The 25614-nt window shown below is 40.6% G+C and overlaps 1 protein-coding gene and 1 long non-coding RNA gene across 3 annotated transcripts in view; one reads left to right on the top strand and one right to left on the bottom strand.

The window, feature by feature from the left end:
- LOC109958856 (uncharacterized) overlaps positions 1 to 2840 on the top strand; it is a 6072-nt gene extending 3232 nt beyond the window's left edge. For both annotated transcript variants that reach the window (XR_002274738.1, XR_002274737.1), the window contains exon 3: positions 2760 to 2840. This is a non-coding gene — a long non-coding RNA (uncharacterized LOC109958856). The remainder of the gene's footprint in view (positions 1 to 2759) is intronic.
- grapa (GRB2 related adaptor protein a) overlaps positions 2349 to 25614 on the bottom strand; it is a 24955-nt gene continuing 1689 nt past the window's right edge. Inside the window, exons 2-5 of the mRNA XM_020597800.1 lie at positions 22119 to 22216; positions 21025 to 21144; positions 11501 to 11669; positions 2349 to 3453 (exon numbers count right to left, since the gene is read on the bottom strand). Coding sequence (XP_020453456.1) covers positions 3268 to 3453; positions 11501 to 11669; positions 21025 to 21144; positions 22119 to 22216 — 573 coding nt within the window. The 3' untranslated portion in view covers positions 2349 to 3267. The remainder of the gene's footprint in view (positions 3454 to 11500; positions 11670 to 21024; positions 21145 to 22118; positions 22217 to 25614) is intronic.

The following is a 25614-nucleotide window of genomic DNA, read 5'->3' as shown; positions in this document are numbered from 1 at the left end:
CTGTCACGCAGGCGCAGAATGTACGTGCTAGTCGGCCGTTGGCTTTAGTCATTGCAGTGTGTTCAAGTGTCACTTTATGAACCCAACTGGTCCAGACACAGCCGGTGCGAGGTGACGCAAAGTTTGGCCTTCGTTGCTGCTAGTTCTTTCATGTTGGCTTGCTGTGTCTCTGCCCTAAGGCCATGCTCAGACTGAGTCACAAAGGTGTGAAAAAATGCAGCCCTCTCCTTTCATTTCTATGGGACGCTGTGTTCGCCATGGCCAGCAGCAGTATTGCAAAACGGCACAGCCCTGTGAGGCAAAAACATTGGATCTGGTTCAACTTTTGCTGCACCAGATGGTGACATGTTAGTTAGGCTTTTGGATGTTAAACGGTGTTTTTATTTGAACAATTCTGGCACAGTGGTGGTAGAAATTGGTGCTAGCATAGAGTAGGCTACTTTAGCAGCATGGCTAACCAAAGCGCAATGGAAACTTACCAGCTGGAAACGTGGATGAGGCCACTCACGTTGGCTTGTCACAATGTGGCCATATCCCCTAGGTGCCTCTAACCCCCAAGAACCCCCCCCCCCCCACCAAAAAAAACAACTTACTGAATCTCTAGCTGGTGTTTGGTGACATCAGCTGCCCATTTCTCACATTTGATTTATTGACTTGCTAACTGTCAATATATAGCTGACTTTCCGATAAGCTATCCCGCTGCTTTAAACAGTGTTCAACTAGTCCGTAAGCTGAGTGTGGCAGCTTTCCCTCTCACTGTCAGGCCCTAAAGAGCCAGAGGTTGTCAGTCAGTCAAACTGGTTGTCGTATTTCATCCTGACACCTGTGAATGACATTAGGTCACAGCTCACATACCTTCCTTCCTTCGCTTGCTTGTTTACTGTCACTCTCATTCTTTGATTTGACAAAATGCTTTCTCACCCTGCCTCTCAATCGCTCATCAGGAATTTTCTTTTCTCCTTTGTTTGGTTGTATCTTGCCATTCCCCATTTTTCACACTAACATTTATTATTTGCTATCCTGTCTCGTTTCTCTGCTATCTCCTAGCTCCACTTCACTTTGGCATTTTTACGTTGTCTCACTTCTAATGTATGACACAAATATGTCATGTGTTGGTCTGTCTCACACACACTCACACACATACACACCCCTACCCTTTATCTACTGCGCACACACTTCAAAGTGACTCAGGAGTTTTGACAAAGAAGTGTAAGAAAACAGTGGAACTATTTCTGGTTACACCTCTAACTGCCTTCTTCTTGTCCCTGCTGGATGCCGCTGGTTATTGACTAACTGTCTTTGGCAGTCCAGAGTTGACTCTGTCAGGAGGAGTGAAAAAAACTGTTTGCTACAAAAACAAGTGAAAGAAGAAAGAACAGAAGTGATTCAGTCCTGAGAAATTATAGCTTGTCACCGTTTCTTGCTTCATTTCAAACACTGCATCCTGAGGATAGAAGCAACGCTGCATTCCTGTCATAGCAGAGCACATTGTGTTATCATCTGTAATGACATATACCGTCTGTCTGCCATCAGCTGAAGTGCTGCTCAGTCGCACATGAAGACGCACTCAGGCGTAATAATACGTTGGCAACAATAATGAGATGATGCTGAGATCTCACCTGGCAGGTGCATAGATTATGATGAGATATTTAAATCTAGCAGGTGGTGTCAGACTAATTCCAGTATTATTACCACACTAATATTGTAACACAGTATTAAATGCACTTCACTGACACTTGGACAGAATTGTGTGTATGGCTGCAAATAAAGCTGGTAATACTTTAGTAATCCCATATTTAACTTGTTACCCAGCAGTAATTCAAATTATAAACATATATGCTGGTTAAAACTAGCTCAGCCTTTACAACATTAACTGTAATGAACACAATACAGTGATGCATCAGTAATTATAATCAAATCATATGATATACTGTACATTAATGTTAAATGTGCCCTTCTGCATAATGATTACTTTTACTGTTTTTGACATTTGGCACCTTATGCAATTCAAATGTGTTCTATACGATTAACCTGCATTTTGTGGCACAAAGTAAGTATCAAATTGCAATTTAGACATAAAATTTAATGGCATTTTGTGTATGAAATGCATCACAAAAGGAAACTTTATGAGCAAAACGCGGCTGAGCTGTTACATGACTTTAAGTGGAACTACCTTTGTATCAGTATTTCTGGTTATTAATGTATTTATTTCACAGATTTAGGCCTCTTTCACAGTGTTAGTGGTTTTTACTGTACCCTGTATTATATTTCAATAGACATTCATGTAACACAATGTAAATGTTACTGAGCAATAATGTCAGAGCTTAAAGTTCAAATAGGTAAATGTTTCACTTTATTTAACTGATTTGTCATTACAGGTTAAGGAAGACCAATCCAAGTTCTTACTGATAATCACATAAATGTGCTTTTCATAAACTATTAGTTGCAACAGAAGCAAAATCCATATTCAGTGTTTAACCTTGTATAAGTATTCTAAGATTACACATGAATAAGAATAAATACATAGAAACAAACAAATGAGCCATAAATTGAGTTGAGCATATTACATTTTACACCGAGAGCATCTGAGACGTGCTCACCTCACTGGTCACTGGAACCCAGTCACCTCCTTTAATGGTTCGCATAGTGCAGGGCTACACGCACACACACCAGCCCCACTGATCATGCTGTGTCAGTACCCTCAGAGTATCTGGCCCAAATGTTCACCATACAATGACTCTCTGTGTCTCTCGGCTCAGCTCACCGGATCCTGTCATTGGAACGGCAACAAAATACTGGAGCAAATCCTGACTCATCAACAGCAGAGAACACTCTACCCTTCAGCCACAAGTTCCCGTGGACCACTTGTGTTTTCTTCATCAGGTTAATGTGAGTGTGTATGTTGCTTTGAAATAGCCTGCACCAATGCTGATAAGCATAAATGATTGTGTATGTTTGTGTATATGTGTGTGAGTTCTCCACAGTGTACAGGTCCATAACTAGATTTTCTTTTTACATGTTTAAAGAGAAGAGGAGCTGTGGGGTTAGGTGGCAGCGACTGATGGGCCTGTAGCAGCTGATTTGGCGAGGCTTGTGATTGACTTGTTACATGGCAGGGACATGGGAGGAGTCAGTTACATTACAAGCTCATCGGTCATCTGCTCCAAAAAGTAAGTGCAGAGCAGGGGGAGCAGTGTGAGGGACGAGGTCAGTACGGCTCATCGATGAACCCGTGGGAATGGCCGTGTGTTGGATTGACATGTCAGGTCACTGGCAGTTGTAAATAGGCTGGACGTACTCGGGGGGGAAGTAGCCCACGTGTCCATGGCAACGGCCCCTCCAGCGCTGCGAATCGGAGCAGTCAATGAGCTCGATGACATCACCGCGCAGGAAGCGTAGCTGGGAGGGGTGGTGGGGGTTGAAGTCGAAGAGAGCGTGCGCGTGATGGGTACGCTGTGGAAGAGAAGAAGAAATAGGAGGAGTGGGGAGAGGAAAGGAAGAGAAAGTTAATGAAAACCTCACGACTTTGGATGCAGTCTGTCTAAACAGAACTGGACTCAACTCTTCACTTGAAGTTACAATTCTTAAAAGTTTCTTGAAATGAAACCAGATTTTTGATCCTGTTTATAGTCATTGTCGGTTTTTTTCTGCCAAAGCCACGCTATACTGCGTAATGACCTCTTCCTTCACGAGTCCACCAGTCCCACACTGGGTTCTAATGGCCTTAACACAGCACGTATCCAGTGTTACTCTTTTTAATTCCACCTCGCTGGTATCAGCCTCACTGCTACTGTTCACCCTCCTAATGCAATGTTAGAGCTCTGTTAAGTGGCTTTTATTATGAAGCCCAGGAAATGCACTGTATTTGTTACTGAGGTCATTCACAAAAGTTGTCATTTACATCATTTTAGTTTTGACAGCAGATCGGTTTCAAGAACTGCAGGGGCTAGTGAGTCATTAGACGAACTCCTCCGCTGCTTTATCCTGACCTTCTGTGTGTAGAACTACTCCGGTCACGTGTAGCATTCAATCATTTGACAGTTTTCCATGGCATGATAGAAAAAGCCCAGTTATTGACTGACTCCTTCAAACAGCAGGTGCAAGATGTGTAGTAATTAGCTCCAACTGACCACGATTTGTCTGTGCTGCCTTTTTCACCACACTCCCTGTCACACCCACAACAGGATGATCTTTCTGAACTAAAGCAGGTCATTAGTCAGTCATCAACGCTCAGCCGTTCAAAGGCCTAATGCATGAGAGCATTTCATATCCTATAATGACTGACTTAACGTATTATTGTAAGCCCTTTCTATTGAAGAATCGCATGATTCTCAGACTCCCCACTGAATGAACTCAAAAAGTCATCTTGGTCAACAGTGTTGTTTTTCTTTGGTCCTGAAAAGGTTTACAGATTAAATTCAACGCCCATGATACAGCGACTGCGTGGCATTTCTTTGAAGCGTTGCTCTTTTTACATCTACTGCTGTATTAAAACAAAACATAAAGTATTTTTGGCAACGCCACAAGAAATAGGAATACCTAAAGTTGCGCTCCAGGGGCTTCGGTTTTCAATGCATTTACAAAAAGCAGCCTGTGTGTCTGCTTAATAAAGAATGCATTCTGTGTTTCTATGTAAAGCACAAATATATTTTATTCATCATTTTCATGTAACATTTATTTAGCCAGACCAAGGTCAGTCCGACTATTCATGTTAAATATTAATTCGACGTGAGAGACAAGGCAGTAGCAGCTAACAGACAAGAATAAAGACATGAAAGCAAATACCGTGCTGAATGACATTATTATCTACTGAATGATCTGCAGTTTGTGGTAAACATCGTTGCTGCACAAGCTGCCGGCTGAACACATTTGAAAGGTTGACATGTGCAGGTGACGGCCAGGTTATATATAGTTCAGATATAAGATGACGGATTTCAAGCAGAGGAGGTAAATTGCCTGGAGTCTGAATATGCAACACAAACTGACACCTTGTTTATATTTACATCTGATTTACATCTTTAAATCTACAATTGGCATTTGGACACACTCCCTTTCTCGACATGATATTATAAAATTTGACGTCAGGGAACTTCTCCTGTGTTTGTATCTACCATAACCTTTAATTTCAGTGTTTCCTTATCTGGCAACAGAAGTTAATTTTGTTTAAACAGGGTAAATCTTGTTGCAATTGTAGTTTAAGTTGGTAAATAGGATGTATTTATACTTCATAAAACCTTCAGTATGGGGATCTAACTTCATGAAACGTGAAAACCAGGCTGCACAGCTGTTCTCCTCGTTGCACATTATCTGGCTTCACGTGGGCTTTATCGGGCTAAAGCGGCTTTAAACAGAATAAATAACAAAACTGTAATTTGTGGAGGTCATGAGAGAAAAGATGAGAGCGCATACCTATACATACACACCTACTAAAATCTATTTTGTCTAGCTGTGATGTTCAACAGCAGGATAAACCGCTTTCAGATCATCTCTGCAGATGCTGTGCTTTCTGTGTCTCGCAGGGTTTTTCTTTGACTTCACAGAAGTAGTGTTTTTCTCCTCCCTGATAGCCAGCCTCCTCTGATCTCTGTTGACACGCCAAGTAAAACCAGTTTAAGAGTAGCAGAATAAAAGCGGCTATTTTAAGGAGAACGTCTTGAACTTCACTCACCTCTTAGCTGTCAGTTGCATTACCACAGAGAGAAATGGATGCGATAAGAACTGGGAGGGAGCTGAGAGACTAAAAGGAATACCAATATTGCTTTTTTAATGTATGTGTGGATGTAGGTGTCCGTGTTGCGATTCTGGGCCTTATTGCTGTGGACTGCTGTGTTTTAGCACAAGCCATTCGTGCAGAGGCAGGCACAATCACAACAAGTACTCAGAAACCAGACTGCAAGATTAGGATCAACAGACAGAGGAGATCTATCAGCCCCACAGATCTGTAAAATCCTCGCAGTCTTGCCCTGTATTGTTCCCTGGATCTAGTTTGTGTGTTTATCCGCACACGCTCTACCTGAGTGTTTGGGTGTGAGCAAGCGTGTGTGTGCAGGCCTCTCTTTGCTTAGGTTGCAAATGCAATGCTGCAGCTTCTGTGTGTACAGTATGCATGTGTGTGTGACAGCCCACAGAGAATGCCTTCTTTTTTTGTGAGGAGCGACAGTTTGGTCTGTCCGTTTAGGCTGCGCTCCGCTGCTCTGTGATGAGCATCCTCTCTGTGGCAGTGGAACTCTGTAATGTAAATGGGCCACAGCTTTGTACTGGAGTGGTCTTTACACACACACACATTACAGGGCATTTAAGGCCCAAAGACACTGCCTCTGTTTCCACTTGAAAATGACAAGGTGTAAAAACAGGTGAGGTTTTGTAGGAACTGGCCTTTTGTTTGTAGAGAAAGCTTAAATACACAAGGACATTAGGGATGTGTTGGGGAAAATACGCAGAGAACTCTGCCATCCTGCTATCATGAGATAAGAAGCAGTGTAGGGCCACGTAATGAGCTGATGTAGAATTAGTCTGGAAAGACAACACAAAATAGAACTTGGTGCACAGACTCAAATTAAACCAAACCTCAGCAGTTTTAGTTCATGTCTGTGAAACTGACTCATATGGTGAAAAAACAGAAGCTGAAATCATGTGGTTGAGGTCAACATGATGTCTCTATAACCTTGTTTTTATGTACTCATTTCCTAATCTAAAGGTCTAAAGGGAGCGATGTGAGATCTACGTTTTCCTCGTATTTCTGTGCTTTTAGTGTTGCTGTCTAAAAGCTGAGTAAAAGGAGCGGTTTGCTGGTAACTGAAGACATGGGTGTGCTATGAATATTTTACAAAGTATACACAGCAAGGTTACAAAGGCAGCTGCTGGAGGAATTGGTGGGAATTTAGGTCTAATACTGCATCTTGTGTTATCTCTGACTTCATAATGTCTGTAAGTGAAGATGGAGTCTCATGCAGTGGGCATGAAGATCAGCTCAGGGTAAATTTACATAACATGTAAAAAAAAAACAGTTTTGTGCTGAGTGTAATGTTTCTGATGTGTTTTTAATCTACAGACCTGATTACACTGTACACAAAGACCACTGACATTACAAATCAACATGATCTGCTAACAGAAGAAGCCTAAGCAGAAAAGGTAGAATGGAATTTATATGCTCTTGTCTTTTTGTTCTTTTGTTCTGCTGGCAGAATAAAGCTGAAGATGAAACAGGCTTAGGTTCCCCCGCATGTGAGGAGTTTCAGTTTTCAGTTTTGACAGTGGGTTTGTATTTGCAAAATGCGTGAGAAGGCTGCTTGTTACCAGTGCTGCTATACTTGAGTCCAAGAGTCCTGAGAATCAGGACTGGTGAATCAACGTGCACTGATGACCTGGACTTGGACTTACACTCCATCACTGACTGCATTTGGACTGGGAAATTGGAGAGAAAGCGCTGACTTTTTTTTGTAATAGGCCATAATAACCTGGCATAAGATCTTGGCAGCTGTTTTGATAAACTATAATAATAGTAAACTCGTAGCGATATCCAGAACGTCTCAGTTTCCAGTATCTTAGATATGAAGGCGTTCCTGTTTCTCTGACTGATGCCATTTTGGGCTTTCAACTGACATTTTAAACTACTTTCAGTTTCCAGACAAATAGTCGGTTAATTGAGAAAAGAATCTTCTGATTGATTGACAATGAAAGCTGTAAAGTTGTGGGTGGAATCGTTAAGTGACATTTTTTTAACCATATTGTCCAAATGACTGAAAAGACCTTGTATATATAAATACCTATGTATTCATGGAGGGTGCAGAACAAAATGACTAAATCACAGTAACATTAAAATATAAAGGGAAAAAATGGAGTATAAACTTAAAAAATCTATCATTCTGTTAAAGTCTTCAATTTCTTCTATACAAGCAGTAAACACCTATGAAACAGGAAACTAATGTAGCATCTGTTCTTCCTGAGTTTGTCAGAACTCAGATCAGTAGATCCAGTGACAGCAGCGGGAGAGTAAACAGACTTTTACAGAATAATCAGCAATATGAGCAGATGGTTATTATGCCACTGTTATGCTATTATTAGCATAAGGTTAAAAGTGCAGCTACGTACTGTATGAACACTAAAAAATAAAATTCTCAGAAAGCCAAAATGCTCATAAAGATCTGGTGCTAGTTACTCACATTAAAGACATTTAATGTAACAGTATTTCGGTCATACCATTTCTTACTCTCCCACGGGGCCGCAGTCATTATCTTTGGTTTAACTACCACATAACACCCTACAGCTAAAATCTTCCCTGGCACCTGCTCTAGCTGCTTTGTGCCGAGGACTGAGCAGCATCCCCAGTTAGTTGGAATGTGCATCAAACTGTTTTTAACAAGAGCAACACTATTTTGAGGATGAAGAGCTGTCATCCTCACTTGTCTGAAAGTCCGCTGCTCTGCCAGGAGAAATACAGGACCGGTCTGCTTGCAGTAACCTCACCTGAGTCATACAATTAAGTTTATGAAACCTCCAGAAACTTCTGGTTTTTGCTGCCACACTCATCTCTGCTACACTTATGAGTGTATGAAGAGAAAGAGTAAAAACAGAGCCTTATATCTGATGGACCAGGTTTATTGTAGTGAAGCTCATACACTACTACTACTACTACTACTACTACTACTACTGCTGCTCTACTTTCGGTTGTTCCCGTTGCCACAGCGAATCCGATTCGCATGAGTAAATTGGGCACGTTTTTACGCCGGATGCCCTTCCTGACACAACCCTCTCTGTTTATCTGGACTTGGGACCGGCATAGAAGTAACTGGTGTGAAACCCCTGTGGTGAGATACACGAAGCTCACACATCACAAAGATCCTAAGATAGTTGCAGGCTTATGAAGACAATACACAGTTTGATTTTCTTCAAGTGCCACGTGTGGGCATGAACCTATTTAAATTATTTTACTGATATTTTGTTATACATTTTTGTTCTTTTAGAATTGATACACTATCAATCTCCTGTATGCTTCATGGTTTCTTTAAAATCCATGAGTATACCCCAGCTATGCTACACTAAGCTAATATTAATAGCCCATGATTTTACTGGTTTTATTTCTGTTTTGTTTTGGTAGAGACTTATTACTGCAGTCGTTTTGCTTTTAACTAGAAGCAGATTACAATGTAAAAACATGTACAGGAGAATACATGTGCATGAGGGTTTGTGTCTTTTCCTCCAACAGCACTGACTCATTTGCCACTAACCTCACTTCCTCTCTGATCTCTTCAAAAATACCACGAAACAACAGTAGCTGGCTTGTTCTACTTCACATCGATGTGAACAACATTGTAACAGTGGAACATTTTTTTCAACATGAAAATGCACCCCCCCTCATTGTTTACAGTTTTTGACCACATTAATAAAGTTTGAAACTCTACATATGATTTCAATTAATATCAAACAGAGAGAATTGGAGGAGAGTTGAAAAACTGGCAGCCGTGTCGCTCTAGACCACAGTGGTCATATGAGATTGTGACATATTAACCTTGTTAAGTATTTTACGAGTGCACCAGACACCACAGATAATGAGTAATGTAACCTAAATGCACCTGGTCACATCCTGTTAATCCTCAACATGAGCACGCTAGGAAGCAATAGACTTATTGTATGTCAGTAACTTATGAGCAGTGTCATTGCCATCCCCACTGGGCAAAATTAAAATTAGCTCTTGTGTGGGAATGAGTATGTCTCTGGGAAAGAGCCTACTTAACAGTTCTTTCCTGAACAAATTAAAGTTAAGCACTTGGCTTCTTCTCAGCTGAGTATGATTGAATCTCCACTCTGCAGTCTGGAGTCAAGTGACTACGGTTTCGGGAAGAGTGGGTCTTCCCTTTGAATTAAAGCTCTGGAGCATAATAAATTATGTTTTACATTCTTGGCAGGAGCAAGAGATGTGTACACAGAGCTGCCCCCTTTTCACTACAGTAACAGATATCCCAAAAATAAACAGATTAAATGCTGGAGGAACATGAGCTGACAAGACTAAACTGTATTTAGGTTCATGTTCCATTCAGCTCATAACATCAGCATGTTCACATGACTCACAGTGACAATGCTAACATGCTGATGTCCAGCAGATTTACAGTGGTCACCATCTTAGTTTAGCATGTTAGCATGCTTAGCTTTGCTGGTGTTTCATCATAAACCACACAGCTGGGGTTACGGTGCTGTAATGTCAGGACCTCTGTGGATCACAGCGATCACGTTCACCTGCGGGTGCGGTTTGCCAGTAGTAAATTGCCATGCAATGTGATCTGGTCTGCATAATGAGTTCACAGTAACAATAACAGCTTCTCCCTTGGTGACACCATGGGAATGGGAATGACCTGTCATTTCCTCTCGCTGATGACTAGTTTTACTGTTTTAGGCTGATCTACATATTAGTATAATCAAGTATATTGTTAGTGAGTTATCCTAGCTGTCACATATCAGTTAAGCTCATAATGTATGTGTCTGACCTATACAAAGAAGCTGGAATAAACACAAAAAACTAAATTAATGTTCTGTCCTGGCTTGATTGAAAGGGAGTCTGAATCATGACTCATGTAAATAGCTGCCTTTAAAATATGTTTTCTTGTGTTCACTCCCTCTGGCTCGATGCCTGAGATGACGGATCTGGTTCTGCTCCAAATCAACAGCAGCCCTGTGATCGTTCATTACAAGCTGCACCTCTACAGTATGTCAAACCCTGCTGCCACAGTCACAGCTCCAGAAATTTCCTCAACACATGGAGTTTTCCCATAGCTGTCAGCTCCATTAAAAACTGGTTATGCTTTCAAGAAACTGTGAGATGAAATATGATCACCTGGGTAACTTGTTATGTACTGGTTTTACAACAGATACACAGCATACACCCCAACATGCTGTTTCACTGTGTCTTACTCTCATCAGACACTTAGCGTAGGTAGAAGAGGCGAGTGGATGGAGAGAGAGACTGATGATGACAAGAACAAATGTGTTTTAAACAGTTTGGAGAAGAGAAAATAGTGCTACGCAGTGGATATTTAGGTGATATCTTGGGAAGTGAGTCAGTAAGAGCTGGAGGAAACAGCACGTCCCACTGATTTGTAGTGTGCACAATAAGACGTAAGAAATTCAAATAATAGATTAAAAACTGTGCCTTGAGTTAAAAGCCATTTTAGGTGGAAATAGTTAATGCAGTAAAAAAAAATCTAAAAAAATTTGTAAAGATAAGGAAATTAGAATTTTGTGGTCAGTATTGTTGTTAATTCAACTTATCATTATTGTTTCATACAGTATATATAAATAAAAGTATACTTTAATTTGGAAAAAACTGTGAAAGGGTTGTTGGTAATTATTAGGGTTGAAACTTAACACACTTAAAAGTTCATTATTTGGCTCATTTGCTTTGGTTGATGTGGTAAAACGTCAAGGTGTAAGGTGTTGATAGGTGTGATAAGTGCAGATAAACTGCATTAAAAAAGAAAGAAAACCATACAAGGAGTCACATGCTCACCCTGGCGAAATGTTCAGGGTCTCTCAGAAAGACTGTCCTCTCCTTAGCGATGCTGTTGCTACGGTAAAAGTCCACCAGCTCATTCAGGGAGGAGAAGAGCTCGTCCCACACGTAGTACTGACCACAGCGATCCTGCAGCACCTTGAAATGCTGCACATGATCCCCATAACTGTAAAATAAAGAAACAGAGAGGTTAATTACCTGAACAGAGCATTATGTGTGCTGCCTCATGAATCTATATAGGTTCAGAGACCAATCAGTAAACAAGAAGTTTACCCCTCATCCAAATTCTTCAAATAATCTCTGGTATTGTTTATATAAAATATATTGTAATTCTGCCATTTTCTGTCACAATCTATTTAGAAACATTTGGGGTTTTTTTTGTAGTTACCACGTTTATCTGATAAAAAACTAAAGTGCCATGTCATAAGTGTGTTGTTCCTGAATAGCAACAGTGGCAAATAATACAGTCCAACAGCATCGGGTCTTCCCCGCGTCCAGTCTCAGATTGCTGTGTGTCTTCACAAATTGCATTTTGCATACAATAAATGTGGGACTACTTGGCGCTGATGGCAACAGCCTTGGCCCTCTGGTCCTCACAGACGCCCCTTTAACTCCACAGCTGTCAGCTGCTGTGGCTGGCATGCATTCACTGTCATCCTGTTCATTAGTCTCCTCAAAAAACACTGGAGTCACTGTTTATTTCCATGTTATTTTAATTTGATTTTAGGCTATCTTTTCTTAACAAAGTAGAGCAAGTCCACAGAAGAATCCCTGGTCAGAACATGTGAGGAGACAACACTAAAAGAGACACAACAGCTTCTATTCATAAAGAGAAACCCAGATTAATGCAAAATCTAAATCAATATAAGTAGAGAAGGGAGCCTTATTAGTGTGTGTGAATCACATTTTGGAATTAAAAGAACAAGACAGCGACATTTAACTGGGCTGCTCTGTGGGTCTGGGATATTCTGTGCAAAGCAGATGATAATATTAAACATAAAAACCCATTTAAATGTGCATTCATCTAAAAAGAAATTATATTTCACCCATTGTAATGTATTAGAAAATGATAGAAAAGGTTGGTGGATAAACAACTGATTTAGTGTAGTAATAAAATCATGATAAAGCCAAGGGCACAGACAGAAATAGCCACAGTGTTGGAGTGCATGTCTTGTTGTTATGATTAAAAGAGTTTGGCCCGTATTCACTGGCAATCATACTTGATCCCCTATCCTACTATGTGGTGGTTGCTAAGTAACTTGCCAGCTTATCTTTAGAGATCTGGACATCTCACCACGATCGTATTGTTATATAACTGTATCAAATATGCAGCAGAAGTCAATATTACACTCCCCTATTTCTAACACACTGTAGAGTAGGTGTGTGTGTTAGGCTTATGTTAACGATAAAATTCATAATGTTTTGGGGAAAAAAACACAATTCAGAAATGGAGAAAACCAGTATTAAGGCCCTCCTAATCCTTTTTGTTTTTTACACAGTATGGCATTTATGGTTTAAACTCCTCCTCTGTGTAGTCTGACTGACACTGACCCAAGTGGATGAGCATCGGCTTGTTCCTCCCAGAATTCCTTTCTCTGTTCAGATGGGGAGCTCTGAACAAGCAGGACTGACTCCCCCATGACTGGATGGCATTCACTTCCACCCTGCCCTTTCTCTGCCTTCTCTGGTTCACTCCATGTCCTCATTTCTCTTTTCTCACCCTCTGTCAGTCTCCCAAAGATGATGAAACTGTAGGCAGTCAATTCGAACCAAATGCAAATATTTTGGATTAACACTTCACTCGGCTTTTATAGTTTCTGAATGTTTGCTTGTGCTGTCTGTCTTTTTTTTTTCTGGTGCTTTGCCTGTGCGTCTGGATTCCTCTTTGCATTGCTCTTTTCTTCTGTATTATTTAAATGTTTCCACTCTACTGCAGTTCCTCTTGTTATTTGCACCTCTGTGTCTCCATTCGTACTTTTGATTCAGAAATATCCCTCCGCTGACTTAAACACACACAAAATAAAATTGTGATCTTCTGTGTGAATGATCTCACCGCTGTCCCTAGTTGTCTGTCGCCCTCTGCTGCACCCTTCTGGTGGGGCTGTGTTACTGCTGCCTGAGTGAGGCAAAGCATGGGCCAGTGCCCTCACCGGATGACAAAGAAATAATATGCAACGGTGAAACTGTGAAAGGCACAGGGAGGAGTAGAGATTAAAGACAGGATGTGGGCAGGGCAATGGCTTTCCCTTTAGGGGATTCACAACAATGTAATGCAAAATGAAATGTGAGGTACTAAGGAGGAAGGAAAGGAGAAACAAAACATCATTTTAAGTTGCGCTGTAGCCTGTTCACATTTTTCCTGAAGGTGTCAGGCAATTAAATTGAGTAACATTTCTTGTTTGTTTGTTTGGGGTTAGTTAAAAAAGCAAACAGTTCAAGCCTAACATCAGTGTTTTTGTCATCTCTTTCTAACAAAAATGATTCAAATCAGAAAATATGAATATGACACAATTTTACAGCAGCACATTTCTGAGCGATTAGACCTGTTTTGTGGCAGAGATTTTTTATTTTATCTTATGGCAGTCTGCAGACATATCCCTAAGAAAACTCGACTATGTTATTGTACTAGAAAACTGTTTGAGAGACAAAAGCCAGTCAGGAATCTCTCATCTCACCAAAAGAATCAAACCCTAAATCCTGCAGCTTCTCCACACAGCTGACCAGAATCCAATATTTATTAAGCAACACATCACATCGTAACTCTCAATTTGCCAAAACACTCCTCCACCTTTGAGTGATGAAGCACAAATGAAACTAAAAAGCACACAACTTTAAATTACAGATAAGTTACAGATTTCTCTGAACTATGACATGTATTGCAGCATACACTCACCGACCACTCTATTAGGTACACCAGTACAATTACATGCACTTCAATGCAACACTAGTCCAGTACAACACCACCTTTAACTATGACCTTTAATTGAATTTATACATTCATGACAGTTTCACTAAAAGGTTTTAACATTTTGAGCTTCATAAACACAAATGTTAAGGCAGACGTGTTGCACTGAAGTGTACAGGTGTGCCTATTAAAGTGGCTGGTCAGTGTAGTTCATGTACAGTATCACCTCCTGCATGCCTGTATTAGGTCATTTGAACAGTGGCAAATTGGTAATAGTTTTTTTTAAAACTGTAGCCTATTTAACTTTTGCTTATATTGGGTATAAAGGTAAAAAATAAGTTGTTTTAAAGACTTGGAGAAAAAGCACAGTAGCTGTACTGTAACTGAACTGAAGGGGACCAAACCTTTGATTGATAGTACAGCTATTTCAGTGTTAGGTGATAGCATATTGAAGATTTTATCAGTTGTTGCTCAGAAACATTAGAGGGCCAGTGTGCATAACACAGACGGCATCTGTCTCAGCTCCTTCACACACACACACATACAGTAGCTACACACTCTCCAAGTGCCCGCTCATCTCCCTGATCCAGTTTAATTAGGGCCCACAGCGATAAAGAGATTATGTTCTTTTTCCAAGTAAAAGGAAACAAGAGAGAGATTAACAGTGAATGAAAGTGAGAAAGCTTGAAAGAGAGAAAATGAACTAGATGTAGAGATAGAACACAGAGAGATATAGTGTAGATGAGGACAGAAGTATTTTCTAAACTTTTACTCTCCACCAGCGCAATTCAAGAGGCATGAAGGTCACCTCTCTGTCTTTTTCAACTTCCTCAGTCAATCTGTTCTCACTTCCCTGTTCTCGCTCTCATTCTGCCAGCATCCCCCCCCTACCTTCTCTAATCTGCTGTTCAGTTTCCAAGAGGAGCATCGGCTTGTTCCTCCCAGAATTCCTTTCTCTGTTCAGATGGGGAGCTCTGAACAAGCAGGACTGACTCCCCCATGACTGGATGGCATTCACTTCCACCCTGCCCTTTCTCTGCCTTCTCTGGTTCACTCCATGTCCTCATTTCTCTTTTCTCACCCTCTGTCAGTCTCCCAAAGATGATGAAACTGTAGGCAGTCAATTCGAACCAAATGCAAATATTTTGGATTAACACTTCACTCGGCTTTTATAGTTTCTGAATGTTTGCTTGTGCTGTCTGTCTTTTTTTTTTCTGGTGCTTTGCCTGTGCGTCTGGATTCCTCTTTGCATTGCTCTTTTCTTCTGTATTATTTAAATGTTTCCACTCTACTGCAGTTCCTCTTGTTATTTGCACCTCTGTGTCTCCATTCGTACTTTTGATTCAGAAATATCCCTCCGCTGACTTAAACACACACAAAATAAAATTGTGATCTTCTGTGTGAATGATCTCACCGCTGTCCCTAGTTGTCTGTCGCCCTCTGCTGCACCCTTCTGGTGGGGCTGTGTTACTGCTGCCTGAGTGAGGCAAAGCATGGGCCAGTGCCCTCACCGGATGACAAAGAAATAATATGCAACGGTGAAACTGTGAAAGGCACAGGGAGGAGTAGAGATTAAAGACAGGATGTGGGCAGGGCAATGGCTTTCCCTTTAGGGGATTCACAACAATGTAATGCAAAATGAAATGTGAGGTACTAAGGAGGAAGGAAAGGAGAAACAAAACATCATTTTAAGTTGCGCTGTAGCCTGTTCACATTTTTCCTGAAGGTGTCAGGCAATTAAATTGAGTAACATTTCTTGTTTGTTTGTTTGGGGTTAGTTAAAAAAGCAAACAGTTCAAGCCTAACATCAGTGTTTTTGTCATCTCTTTCTAACAAAAATGATTCAAATCAGAAAATATGAATATGACACAATTTTACAGCAGCACATTTCTGAGCGATTAGACCTGTTTTGTGGCAGAGATTTTTTATTTTATCTTATGGCAGTCTGCAGACATATCCCTAAGAAAACTCGACTATGTTATTGTACTAGAAAACTGTTTGAGAGACAAAAGCCAGTCAGGAATCTCTCATCTCACCAAAAGAATCAAACCCTAAATCCTGCAGCTTCTCCACACAGCTGACCAGAATCCAATATTTATTAAGCAACACATCACATCGTAACTCTCAATTTGCCAAAACACTCCTCCACCTTTGAGTGATGAAGCACAAATGAAACTAAAAAGCACACAACTTTAAATTACAGATAAGTTACAGATTTCTCTGAACTATGACATGTATTGCAGCATACACTCACCGACCACTCTATTAGGTACACCAGTACAATTACATGCACTTCAATGCAACACTAGTCCAGTACAACACCACCTTTAACTATGACCTTTAATTGAATTTATACATTCATGACAGTTTCACTAAAAGGTTTTAACATTTTGAGCTTCATAAACACAAATGTTAAGGCAGACGTGTTGCACTGAAGTGTACAGGTGTGCCTATTAAAGTGGCTGGTCAGTGTAGTTCATGTACAGTATCACCTCCTGCATGCCTGTATTAGGTCATTTGAACAGTGGCAAATTGGTAATAGTTTTTTTTAAAACTGTAGCCTATTTAACTTTTGCTTATATTGGGTATAAAGGTAAAAAATAAGTTGTTTTAAAGACTTGGAGAAAAAGCACAGTAGCTGTACTGTAACTGAACTGAAGGGGACCAAACCTTTGATTGATAGTACAGCTATTTCAGTGTTAGGTGATAGCATATTGAAGATTTTATCAGTTGTTGCTCAGAAACATTAGAGGGCCAGTGTGCATAACACAGACGGCATCTGTCTCAGCTCCTTCACACACACACACACATACAGTAGCTACACACTCTCCAAGTGCCCGCTCATCTCCCTGATCCAGTTTAATTAGGGCCCACAGCGATAAAGAGATTATGTTCTTTTTCCAAGTAAAAGGAAACAAGAGAGAGATTAACAGTGAATGAAAGTGAGAAAGCTTGAAAGAGAGAAAATGAACTAGATGTAGAGATAGAACACAGAGAGATATAGTGTAGATGAGGACAGAAGTATTTTCTAAACTTTTACTCTCCACCAGCGCAATTCAAGAGGCATGAAGGTCACCTCTCTGTCTTTTTCAACTTCCTCAGTCAATCTGTTCTCACTTCCCTGTTCTCGCTCTCATTCTGCCAGCATCCCCCCCCTACCTTCTCTAATCTGCTGTTCAGTTTCCAAACTGCTGCAGATGTCTGGCACTCTTCAGACAAACAGCTCCAGCTGTCAGTGTAACTCTGTTTCTGTGCATCTGTGTGTCTGTGGCTATACCAGTCCACCAGGTTTTCAATGGTTAGGATACTACAAATTTTACCAAAGGTGTCTTTTTAGGGATATTTTCAAATCCCTCCAGCACTTTTGTTTACTTCCTCATCATATGCAAACACCTTTGAATGTTAGCTTATTTGGTCTCTTGCTGAGCATTAGGTTGTACCATTTCTCATGTCTGTACAGTAAATGTGAAGGTATAGCCAGCAGCTGGTTAGCTTAGCTTAGCACAAAAACTGGTATGGAAACATCCAGGCTGGCTCTAATAAGTGAGCTTTAGAGATGCTAACCCATGCTAACTGGCTACTGGCTGTATAGGTGCACATGTTTTGTTGGACAATATTTTCTGTGGCAAAAATGTTGAGTGGACACAAGGTATGGTTTAAATATATCTGCTGGAGTGTGTTTATAGCCAGAGGGGAAGTGAGGGATAGTCATAATACCATGAACCAGTGCTAGGTGGTGGCTAAAGTTACAGTTTTTTAAACAGTGATAATCTCAAGGCACCTGGACTGATCTCCCTGAATAACAAGAGTGAGCACATAGAGCTGGAGACATGTCACAGTATAGGCACAAAGCTGTTAACACACATCTGGCATCTGGCTAAGAAAAACCAAATCAAACCAGCAAAGAACAAGTCTTTTGTTCTACGTATCCTCTGTTTGATAAAAGACATGAGAGGCAAAAAGCCAAGTGTGTGTGTGATTGTATGTGTGTGCGTGATTGTATGCGTGGGATGACCACCACACTGTTCAAATAAAAATGTGGCTTAGCTGTGGTGAAGCAAACGTGTCACACAAGACATCTAACAATCAACAAGAAAGTGAGGTCTGCTCTTACAGATTGATGGAAAAACAATTACATGTGGTGCTGTTTCACTGAGAAAACGTAACCTTGATGAACAAATTGACAACACTTCTGCACCTGTAAGCATTGTATTGTAACTATTGAAATTGTTTTTTGTCTCAGCTTCCCCTCTACATACAATATCTGCTTTGCTGCAGTTGCTCATTTCCTGCAGTGTCGTTTGATGAATCAGACAGAGAATGTGCACATATGTAGATACAGCTGTGTAGTCAACATGTAGGTGGAGGGAGTGAAATTGATAGAGATTGTTACAATAAATGTGGGATATAAATCTAAATATGGAAGTGACATTTTCCAGTTGAGAAAAAATGAAAGTTATCTCTCTCTGCAAGAATCTGAAAAATACCACCAACAAAATGGGAGCACGCATACAACACGCTGACAAGGTCCCACATTCTTTTTCAAAATTAGCTGATTTGACAGCAGTGTGAAAAACTCAGAATAGACAAAATATATCATTTGGATTTATCTGCTGCTGAGTCAGAGATGACTGCGAAAGTCCAGCTAAGCAAAATGGATTGCTCAATTCTTTATGTAAAAGTCTAGGTTGTCATCACAATTGCACCACTTTCCAAAAATAAACTACTAAATAACCCCCTGGGACAGTGTTACTGACATAGTCTGAAGCTCATCCCTGCCACATATCCTTTCATAACCACCTTTCACAAAGTCTTTTAAACATTGCGATGTTCAGAAATGCACTGATTTGTTTTAATTTGTTCAGGAGTTGCATTTCTGGTTAATATGATATGCATCAGAAAACAAAAGGTAAAAGCAATGATTCTTCGTCTCCTAACCAGCAAGTTGGTGCTTCGACTCCCGGTCTCCCCGCATGCCTAAGTGTCCCTGAGCAAGACACTGAACCCCGAATTGCTCCCGGTGGCTTGACTAGCGCCGTTGTGTGGCAGCCTGTCGTCATCGGTGTGTGAATGGGTGAATGGTGTATAATCTCCTGTAAAGCGCTTTGGCCAGTGCAACACACTGTGGCAAAATGCGCTATATAAAAACAGTCCATTTACCATTTAGGACAAATGATTTTGAACCATAGTGCCTCTAGTACTGCAGAGTGAAAATTTAAACATCACTGTCAACAATTAAAATCCATTTATAAAAGTAATAAAGGATCAGGTTAAAAAAAGACAAGCTGTCAAATATAGCAAACGAAATATACAAAACATAAAGAAGCGATGATGCATTTAAAGAGCTTGATTCCAAACTGCTGGTTTAAAACTATTTAATATTTTAATCTCACACCACATTCATGTTGTCCCTCAGTTTCTAATTTCACCAGCAGTTTTTTCACCCCGGAAAATCAAGAAACAAAGCTTATTTCTTGGCTGCATTTATGGCTGTGAAAGTGGATCCAGTTTTCACAGGCTGACATCAAAGTTGGACCGAGCTAAGTCTCCGCAGCTCGTGCTGTCAGCAGTCAAGGACCACATGCACACTCATGCAAACACCTGACCCAGTTCTGAAGCTGCTAAAACATCCAGCAACAACAGTCAGAGAAGCCACACCAAAAGGCCAAAAAATAAAGTAACATGAAAATTGATTCTGTCCCTCCTGGCAAACCTGTTTACATGCAGCACCTAATTCCCTTAATGCAGGCAACTTGTTTTTCTTTCTTTTCCTTTCCTGATTCAACCCACTGGAAGAGAAATATCATGCCCAAACAATTTCACAGCCAGCCACAAAACAGCCCACAAATCCAGCTTTTAAGCCCCAACAGCACCAGCAGCACTGAAGAAGCAATGCTCAGTTCCAGACTTGGCCTTTATTAACGCCAAAACTCAGACTCCAGACCGCCACCCCAACGCTCCACTTCCAGTATCCACACAGACTCCAGAAGCATAACACCAATCGTCAGCTGGCCATCACTGCCCATCACCCATCAGGAGCTCCACATGCCGCAGCGTGCCAGACGGGATTAGCTCACATCAGGCCAGAGGGGCTACAGATCCTTCTTCGTACCCTCCGCCCCTCAGCTTGCTCTCTAACCCTCCTCCTCTGAACCCCTGCTACAATAACACTTTATACATATACATGTATTTGGAGTGTATTTAGGGATGAGTGTATCTGTGTGTGCAGTATACACTCACTGGCCACTTTATTAGGTACATCTAATTGTATGCACTTCATTGCAACACTTCTGCTCAAAATGTTTCGGTTTTTGGTGAAATTGTCTTATATGTTTATTATTGAGGTCATAGTTTAAGGTGGTATTGTACTGGACTACCTTATAATCAGAGGTGTTCCTAATATTCTGACCCTCTCATGCATGTAGTTGGGGAGGACAAAAATATAGAGACACCTCTAAATATAAGAGAGGCATAGATATGTACCTAATAAAGTGGTTATGTTTAGATAGATCTGCCTATTGAACAAGACTGAATTACTGTAGAGTGAAGTGTAAGTAAAATAGGAATAGGAATAATACGTAGAATCCAGGTCCATGAATGGTCTTTTTTCTCCTACCTGACAGACATGGAGAACTCTCCAGGAGCGCTTTCACTCTCTCTGACAAGAAACGCCCCGCAGTCCCTTTGTCTGAGTCGACTTTCTGCCACACCACGAGATATACGGCCAGCAAACCAGCTGGAGGCAAGAAAAAAACAAAGGAAGAGGTTAGTGATGTTACTGCTTTAAGCACATCAGCTATGTGATTTAGAGACATGAGCAGCTCACGTTCATATGAACGTGAGAAGGGTGACAGGATGTGTAATAACTCTGGATGTTTGTATTTTCAGTTGAAATGGTGAGAATTTCAAAAGCAGCACAGATCAATGCTGACAGAGAACAAAAAGACAGGTTATGGCTGGGGATGAAATATGTAAAATTAGCACATTTGTGAAGTTATTTTTGAGTATGGCTGCTAAATATGCACACAACCAAATCCCAAAATGCTGGATTTCAGCTGTCAGCAGTGGGGCATAAGTAATAGTGTCGTTTTTATTCTTGTTTTTTCCCCCTCATTAGTGTTGCTGAGTAAAGCAGGTTGCTTGCACCAGTCAGTCTGATGACTCATACGAGGAGAGAGTACATCCAATATGGTGGATATATTACACGACTCTTTGTCAGAGGGTCAGAATTCCAGGTTTTGATTTCGGGGTTCTGTGAAGAAGCACGGAGAAGGAATACCACTTACAGGCACGCACCCCAACAAACTGTGTGCACAAACCTAACTAGGCAGCTCCAGTGAGACTGTACATTAATACACTGCTGTAGTGGCTGTGTTATCAGTTAGTGAACTGTCACAGCAAAAAGTGAAACCCAGCTGCTGTATGAGCATCTGATAGAGATACAGGGTGTACCAGTAGCTTCACTGTAAACAAACACACACGCACACACGGCTGTACCGTGTGTGGTTACGTAACATAGCGAGTCAGTGTGTCCCTCTGGGTAGGCTGCCTTACACTGGACTGCAGATGTCCAAGGCAGAGCAGAAACTGCCTGGAGCTGCACACACTCACCGATCAGCTGTTTAGATTGACCAGTGCTGGATGTGTGAAATGTTTATGTGCTTTACAAATGACTTGAGGAGGTATTTGTGTGTGTATGTGTGTACTTACGCGTGCGACCTCAGGTTGATGTAATTTTTTGGCACAAAGCCTTTTCTGTTGTGGAGCTCAGCTGTGTACCAGTTAGGATCATCCTCCATGTTGGTGATCTACAAGCAAGCACACACACACATGCACACACATGCACATGAAATATTGCCCATAATGACGCTGATGCAGGCTATTACTGTCGGGTGAAAGGCCACTATCATTTCTCTCTCTCTCGCCAGGCCTCTCTTCTTCTATTATCCGGTACAGTGGCTTTCATCCATCTTTGTGTGAACCCTCAATTCACACAAATTCTAAAGCACACATGATTATTGGCGAATTCAAAAGGCCACATAAAGACCTTGGTGATTACACACAGGAGGGCCAATGAGCAGATTTGGGCTGATCTGTATGAATATGGAAATTTCATCATAAAGTCAGGATGTAACCTGAATTTCACTGAATATGTTTCATCATAACCATATCAGTTTGCACAGAACTGTTGCTGTCATGATGACATTACATGGTATTTATTTATAATAAATGTGTTGATGAGAAAAGTACCGTTATGGCGGTGACTAAGTAACATCTGCTCGTCACTACCCTAATTGTGCTCTGTACTTCAGCTTCAGCTGTGCTCGAAAGGTGGTAAATTATTATTGTTATCGTTATTTTTGACAGTTTGTAGACAGGCTTAGGAACAGTGATGAGGGCAGTGGTTGACAGTCTTTAATTGTGTGAGGCTCACTGACACCTGAATTCAAACTCCAGTTTGACTTCTTTAATGTTCACCTGTCTTTGTGTTGCTGTCGTTTTCTGTTCTGTTGTCACTTCTTATTCATTGTTCTAATCCGGCTCCGACATTCTTGGTTATTTTGATATTTTAAGCCTTTGTTTTGTTTGGCTGCTGCTTCACTCACAGTGGCAGGCTGTGTAAACTCCTTATTTACTTTATCTCCCCTGCAGAGCTGGGGTTCATCACTTTGTTGAACTTTATTCCATTGCCTTTTTGTTTTACCAGTGAAACTAAACAAAACTGAAGGGATTAAGACCAGCAGCAAGCAATGTGCGACGTAGAGTTAAACCGCATACAACTGAGATGTGTGATGCCAGTATGGACTTCATGGAGAACTCTATGGCTGATGTTGCCCATCTGCCAAAAAGTTGCTCTGTCCTCTCTTTGCCTTTAGGAACTTCATTTCATGCACCAGTTACTTTAATGGTTACTCTGCACCCTGGTACATGTATTTTAAAATATGTTGCAGGCTGAGGAGTACTTTACTGTTTATAGCATCAATCACCGTTTAAGGCCCAGTGCTCGGTTCTTCTTGAACAACCCTATTTTAGGCAGTTTAGTACAATTTGTTGGATTCTGACGCACCACATTCACACAGCCAAATCATATGTTCTCTTGTCTGCAGTCACTTCTTGAAGCCACTCTGCCACAGCCTCAGTTAATCCATCCATGACCTGCAGATGTGAACATTTCTAACCAAAAGTTGAGTGGAAAAGTACCGTCTCCCTCTCATCTTCTTTTCCCACCTCTCATGAAACTCCCTCTTTATGTCCTTTTTGATGTTGCTTCTTAATTCCATTTTGCCAGAGGCTACGTTACACATCACGTCTAGAGTTTTTCTTCTTCTCTGCAGTAAAAAAGCTTATTTTCTTCTTTTCCTCACTTCGTGCAGATCAGACACTTCATTGTCACTGCTGCTCTGTTTATTGGTCAAACAATAAAGTTAAAGTTAATAGTTAAACAAGTTATGAATCCTAAGATCCTGAACTGTGGGAAAATCCAAAAATCCAAATCCTTACTTATATTGTCTAGATTGATCATAGGGAGAGAGCAACGGACGTCCAAGCTCAGTCAGATCTTTTCATAATGTCTTCCTTTCTCTTTACGTGTTACTAAAGTTGTCTGTGCTTTATATCTACATGCATGTTCACTGTGAAAATTTCCACTTTGATATTTCACCCCTGTACTAAACAGAGAAACTGTCCTTCACTCTACTTATTAAATTTTATAGATTGCTACCTGAGTTTCAAAAGTCTTCTAATTTAATTGTAGCTCTCCTGTCAATAATACAGTTGCTGAGTCTGAGATATGACTGTTGCCAATATATAATTTGTTTATCTTAGATATAAAATGCTGCATCCCTGAACCTGAATCTGTGTAGATGATCTACATTTAGGATGTTTACCCATGACCACCCTGTGGCTGACTCAGCTCCTACTGGATCATACCATTGGATTTACCAATTGCATAATTAATCATCAAAATAACAGTCATACTTAAAGCCACAAAATTAAGCAATAAAAATACAAAATAGTAAACATGAGTGTTGGCTATGGTCGGGTGACACCTTGCACCCATAAAGCCAAAGCTGGTTTTTATGGGTACAGGGTGTTACCCGGCAGGTTCCTGTGCCTCATTAAGAGTAAACATGAATGTTGGCTCTACAATTTATATATATAAAATGTTTAATGAGGCCCAGAAACCTGTCGGGTGACACCCTGCATCCATAAAAACCGGCTTTGGCTTTATGTCCTTTTTGTTGGACCAGCAACTGATTCTGTAAAAACAACATTTTTTCAGGTATTTGTTTCAGTGACTGATACTTTTATATGACTCATATTTGGAGATGGAAATAGCCATTGTACTATCGGGCTACTTCCTGTGATTTTAGATGCTGACAACTGACAAAGGAGTCACACAATCTAAATACAATTAAAATACGAAGTTGTCACATTCGTGTGTTAGAGTTTGGAGAAGTAGAGAAAAGTATTTTCAATTCCTTTGTAGCAGGATTTGGCCACAGGGTCTTTCAGCTTTAAACAGAATGCCAGAGCAGCTACTTTTTTATTTTTACCATGAAGCTATTTTTCTCACTTCTTCTAATCTTGACTCAGCCTGATTACGTCGTGGCTGCATCACAACTGTGCAACAAGTCATTAGCACAATGCACCAGTAGATGGCTAGATAATGTGAATCTGCTACTATTCACAATAGCAATGAGGTGGAAAAATGAGAAGCACCTTCATAGCTAGAAAGGTGAGCTGTGACGAAATAAAAGTGCAATAAATGAGCAACAGCTATGACAAGTTATCTGACAGTCAAACTAGTGTTTTTTTTTAATTTTGGGCATTTTGCATGAAGTTATGAGTTACTATGATTTTATAAAGCTCAGTCCATCTGGTACTGCAAGCAGAAACGAACAAACATGAAGAATAATTTAAAAGTACTGTCTGACCCATGTCTGAACCAGAACTGTTTGGCTGAGACAAGACAGCAGTTTATCCCAGTGGGAGGAAAGAAAGCACGGCACACAAGCTGAACAAGTCTTGGTTTCCCTTTATAGTTACAGTAAATGCATCACTGTAACCATAAATCATGAGTTAACCGAGAAACTGTTGACCTATAGCCATCAGCCTGCAGTAAAGCTCAATGTTGTGCTGCAGTTCTCGGACCAAAGCCAACGACTAGTTACTTCATGATTTACACTTGATAGGTAAATTACAA

Source organism: Monopterus albus, unplaced genomic scaffold (genome assembly GCF_001952655.1).
Source record: "Monopterus albus unplaced genomic scaffold, M_albus_1.0 scaffold35.1, whole genome shotgun sequence".
Lineage (NCBI taxonomy): Eukaryota > Metazoa > Chordata > Actinopteri > Synbranchiformes > Synbranchidae > Monopterus > Monopterus albus.
The sequence above is the reverse complement of the archived record's forward strand: the minus strand, read 5'-3'. Positions and strand labels throughout refer to the sequence as shown.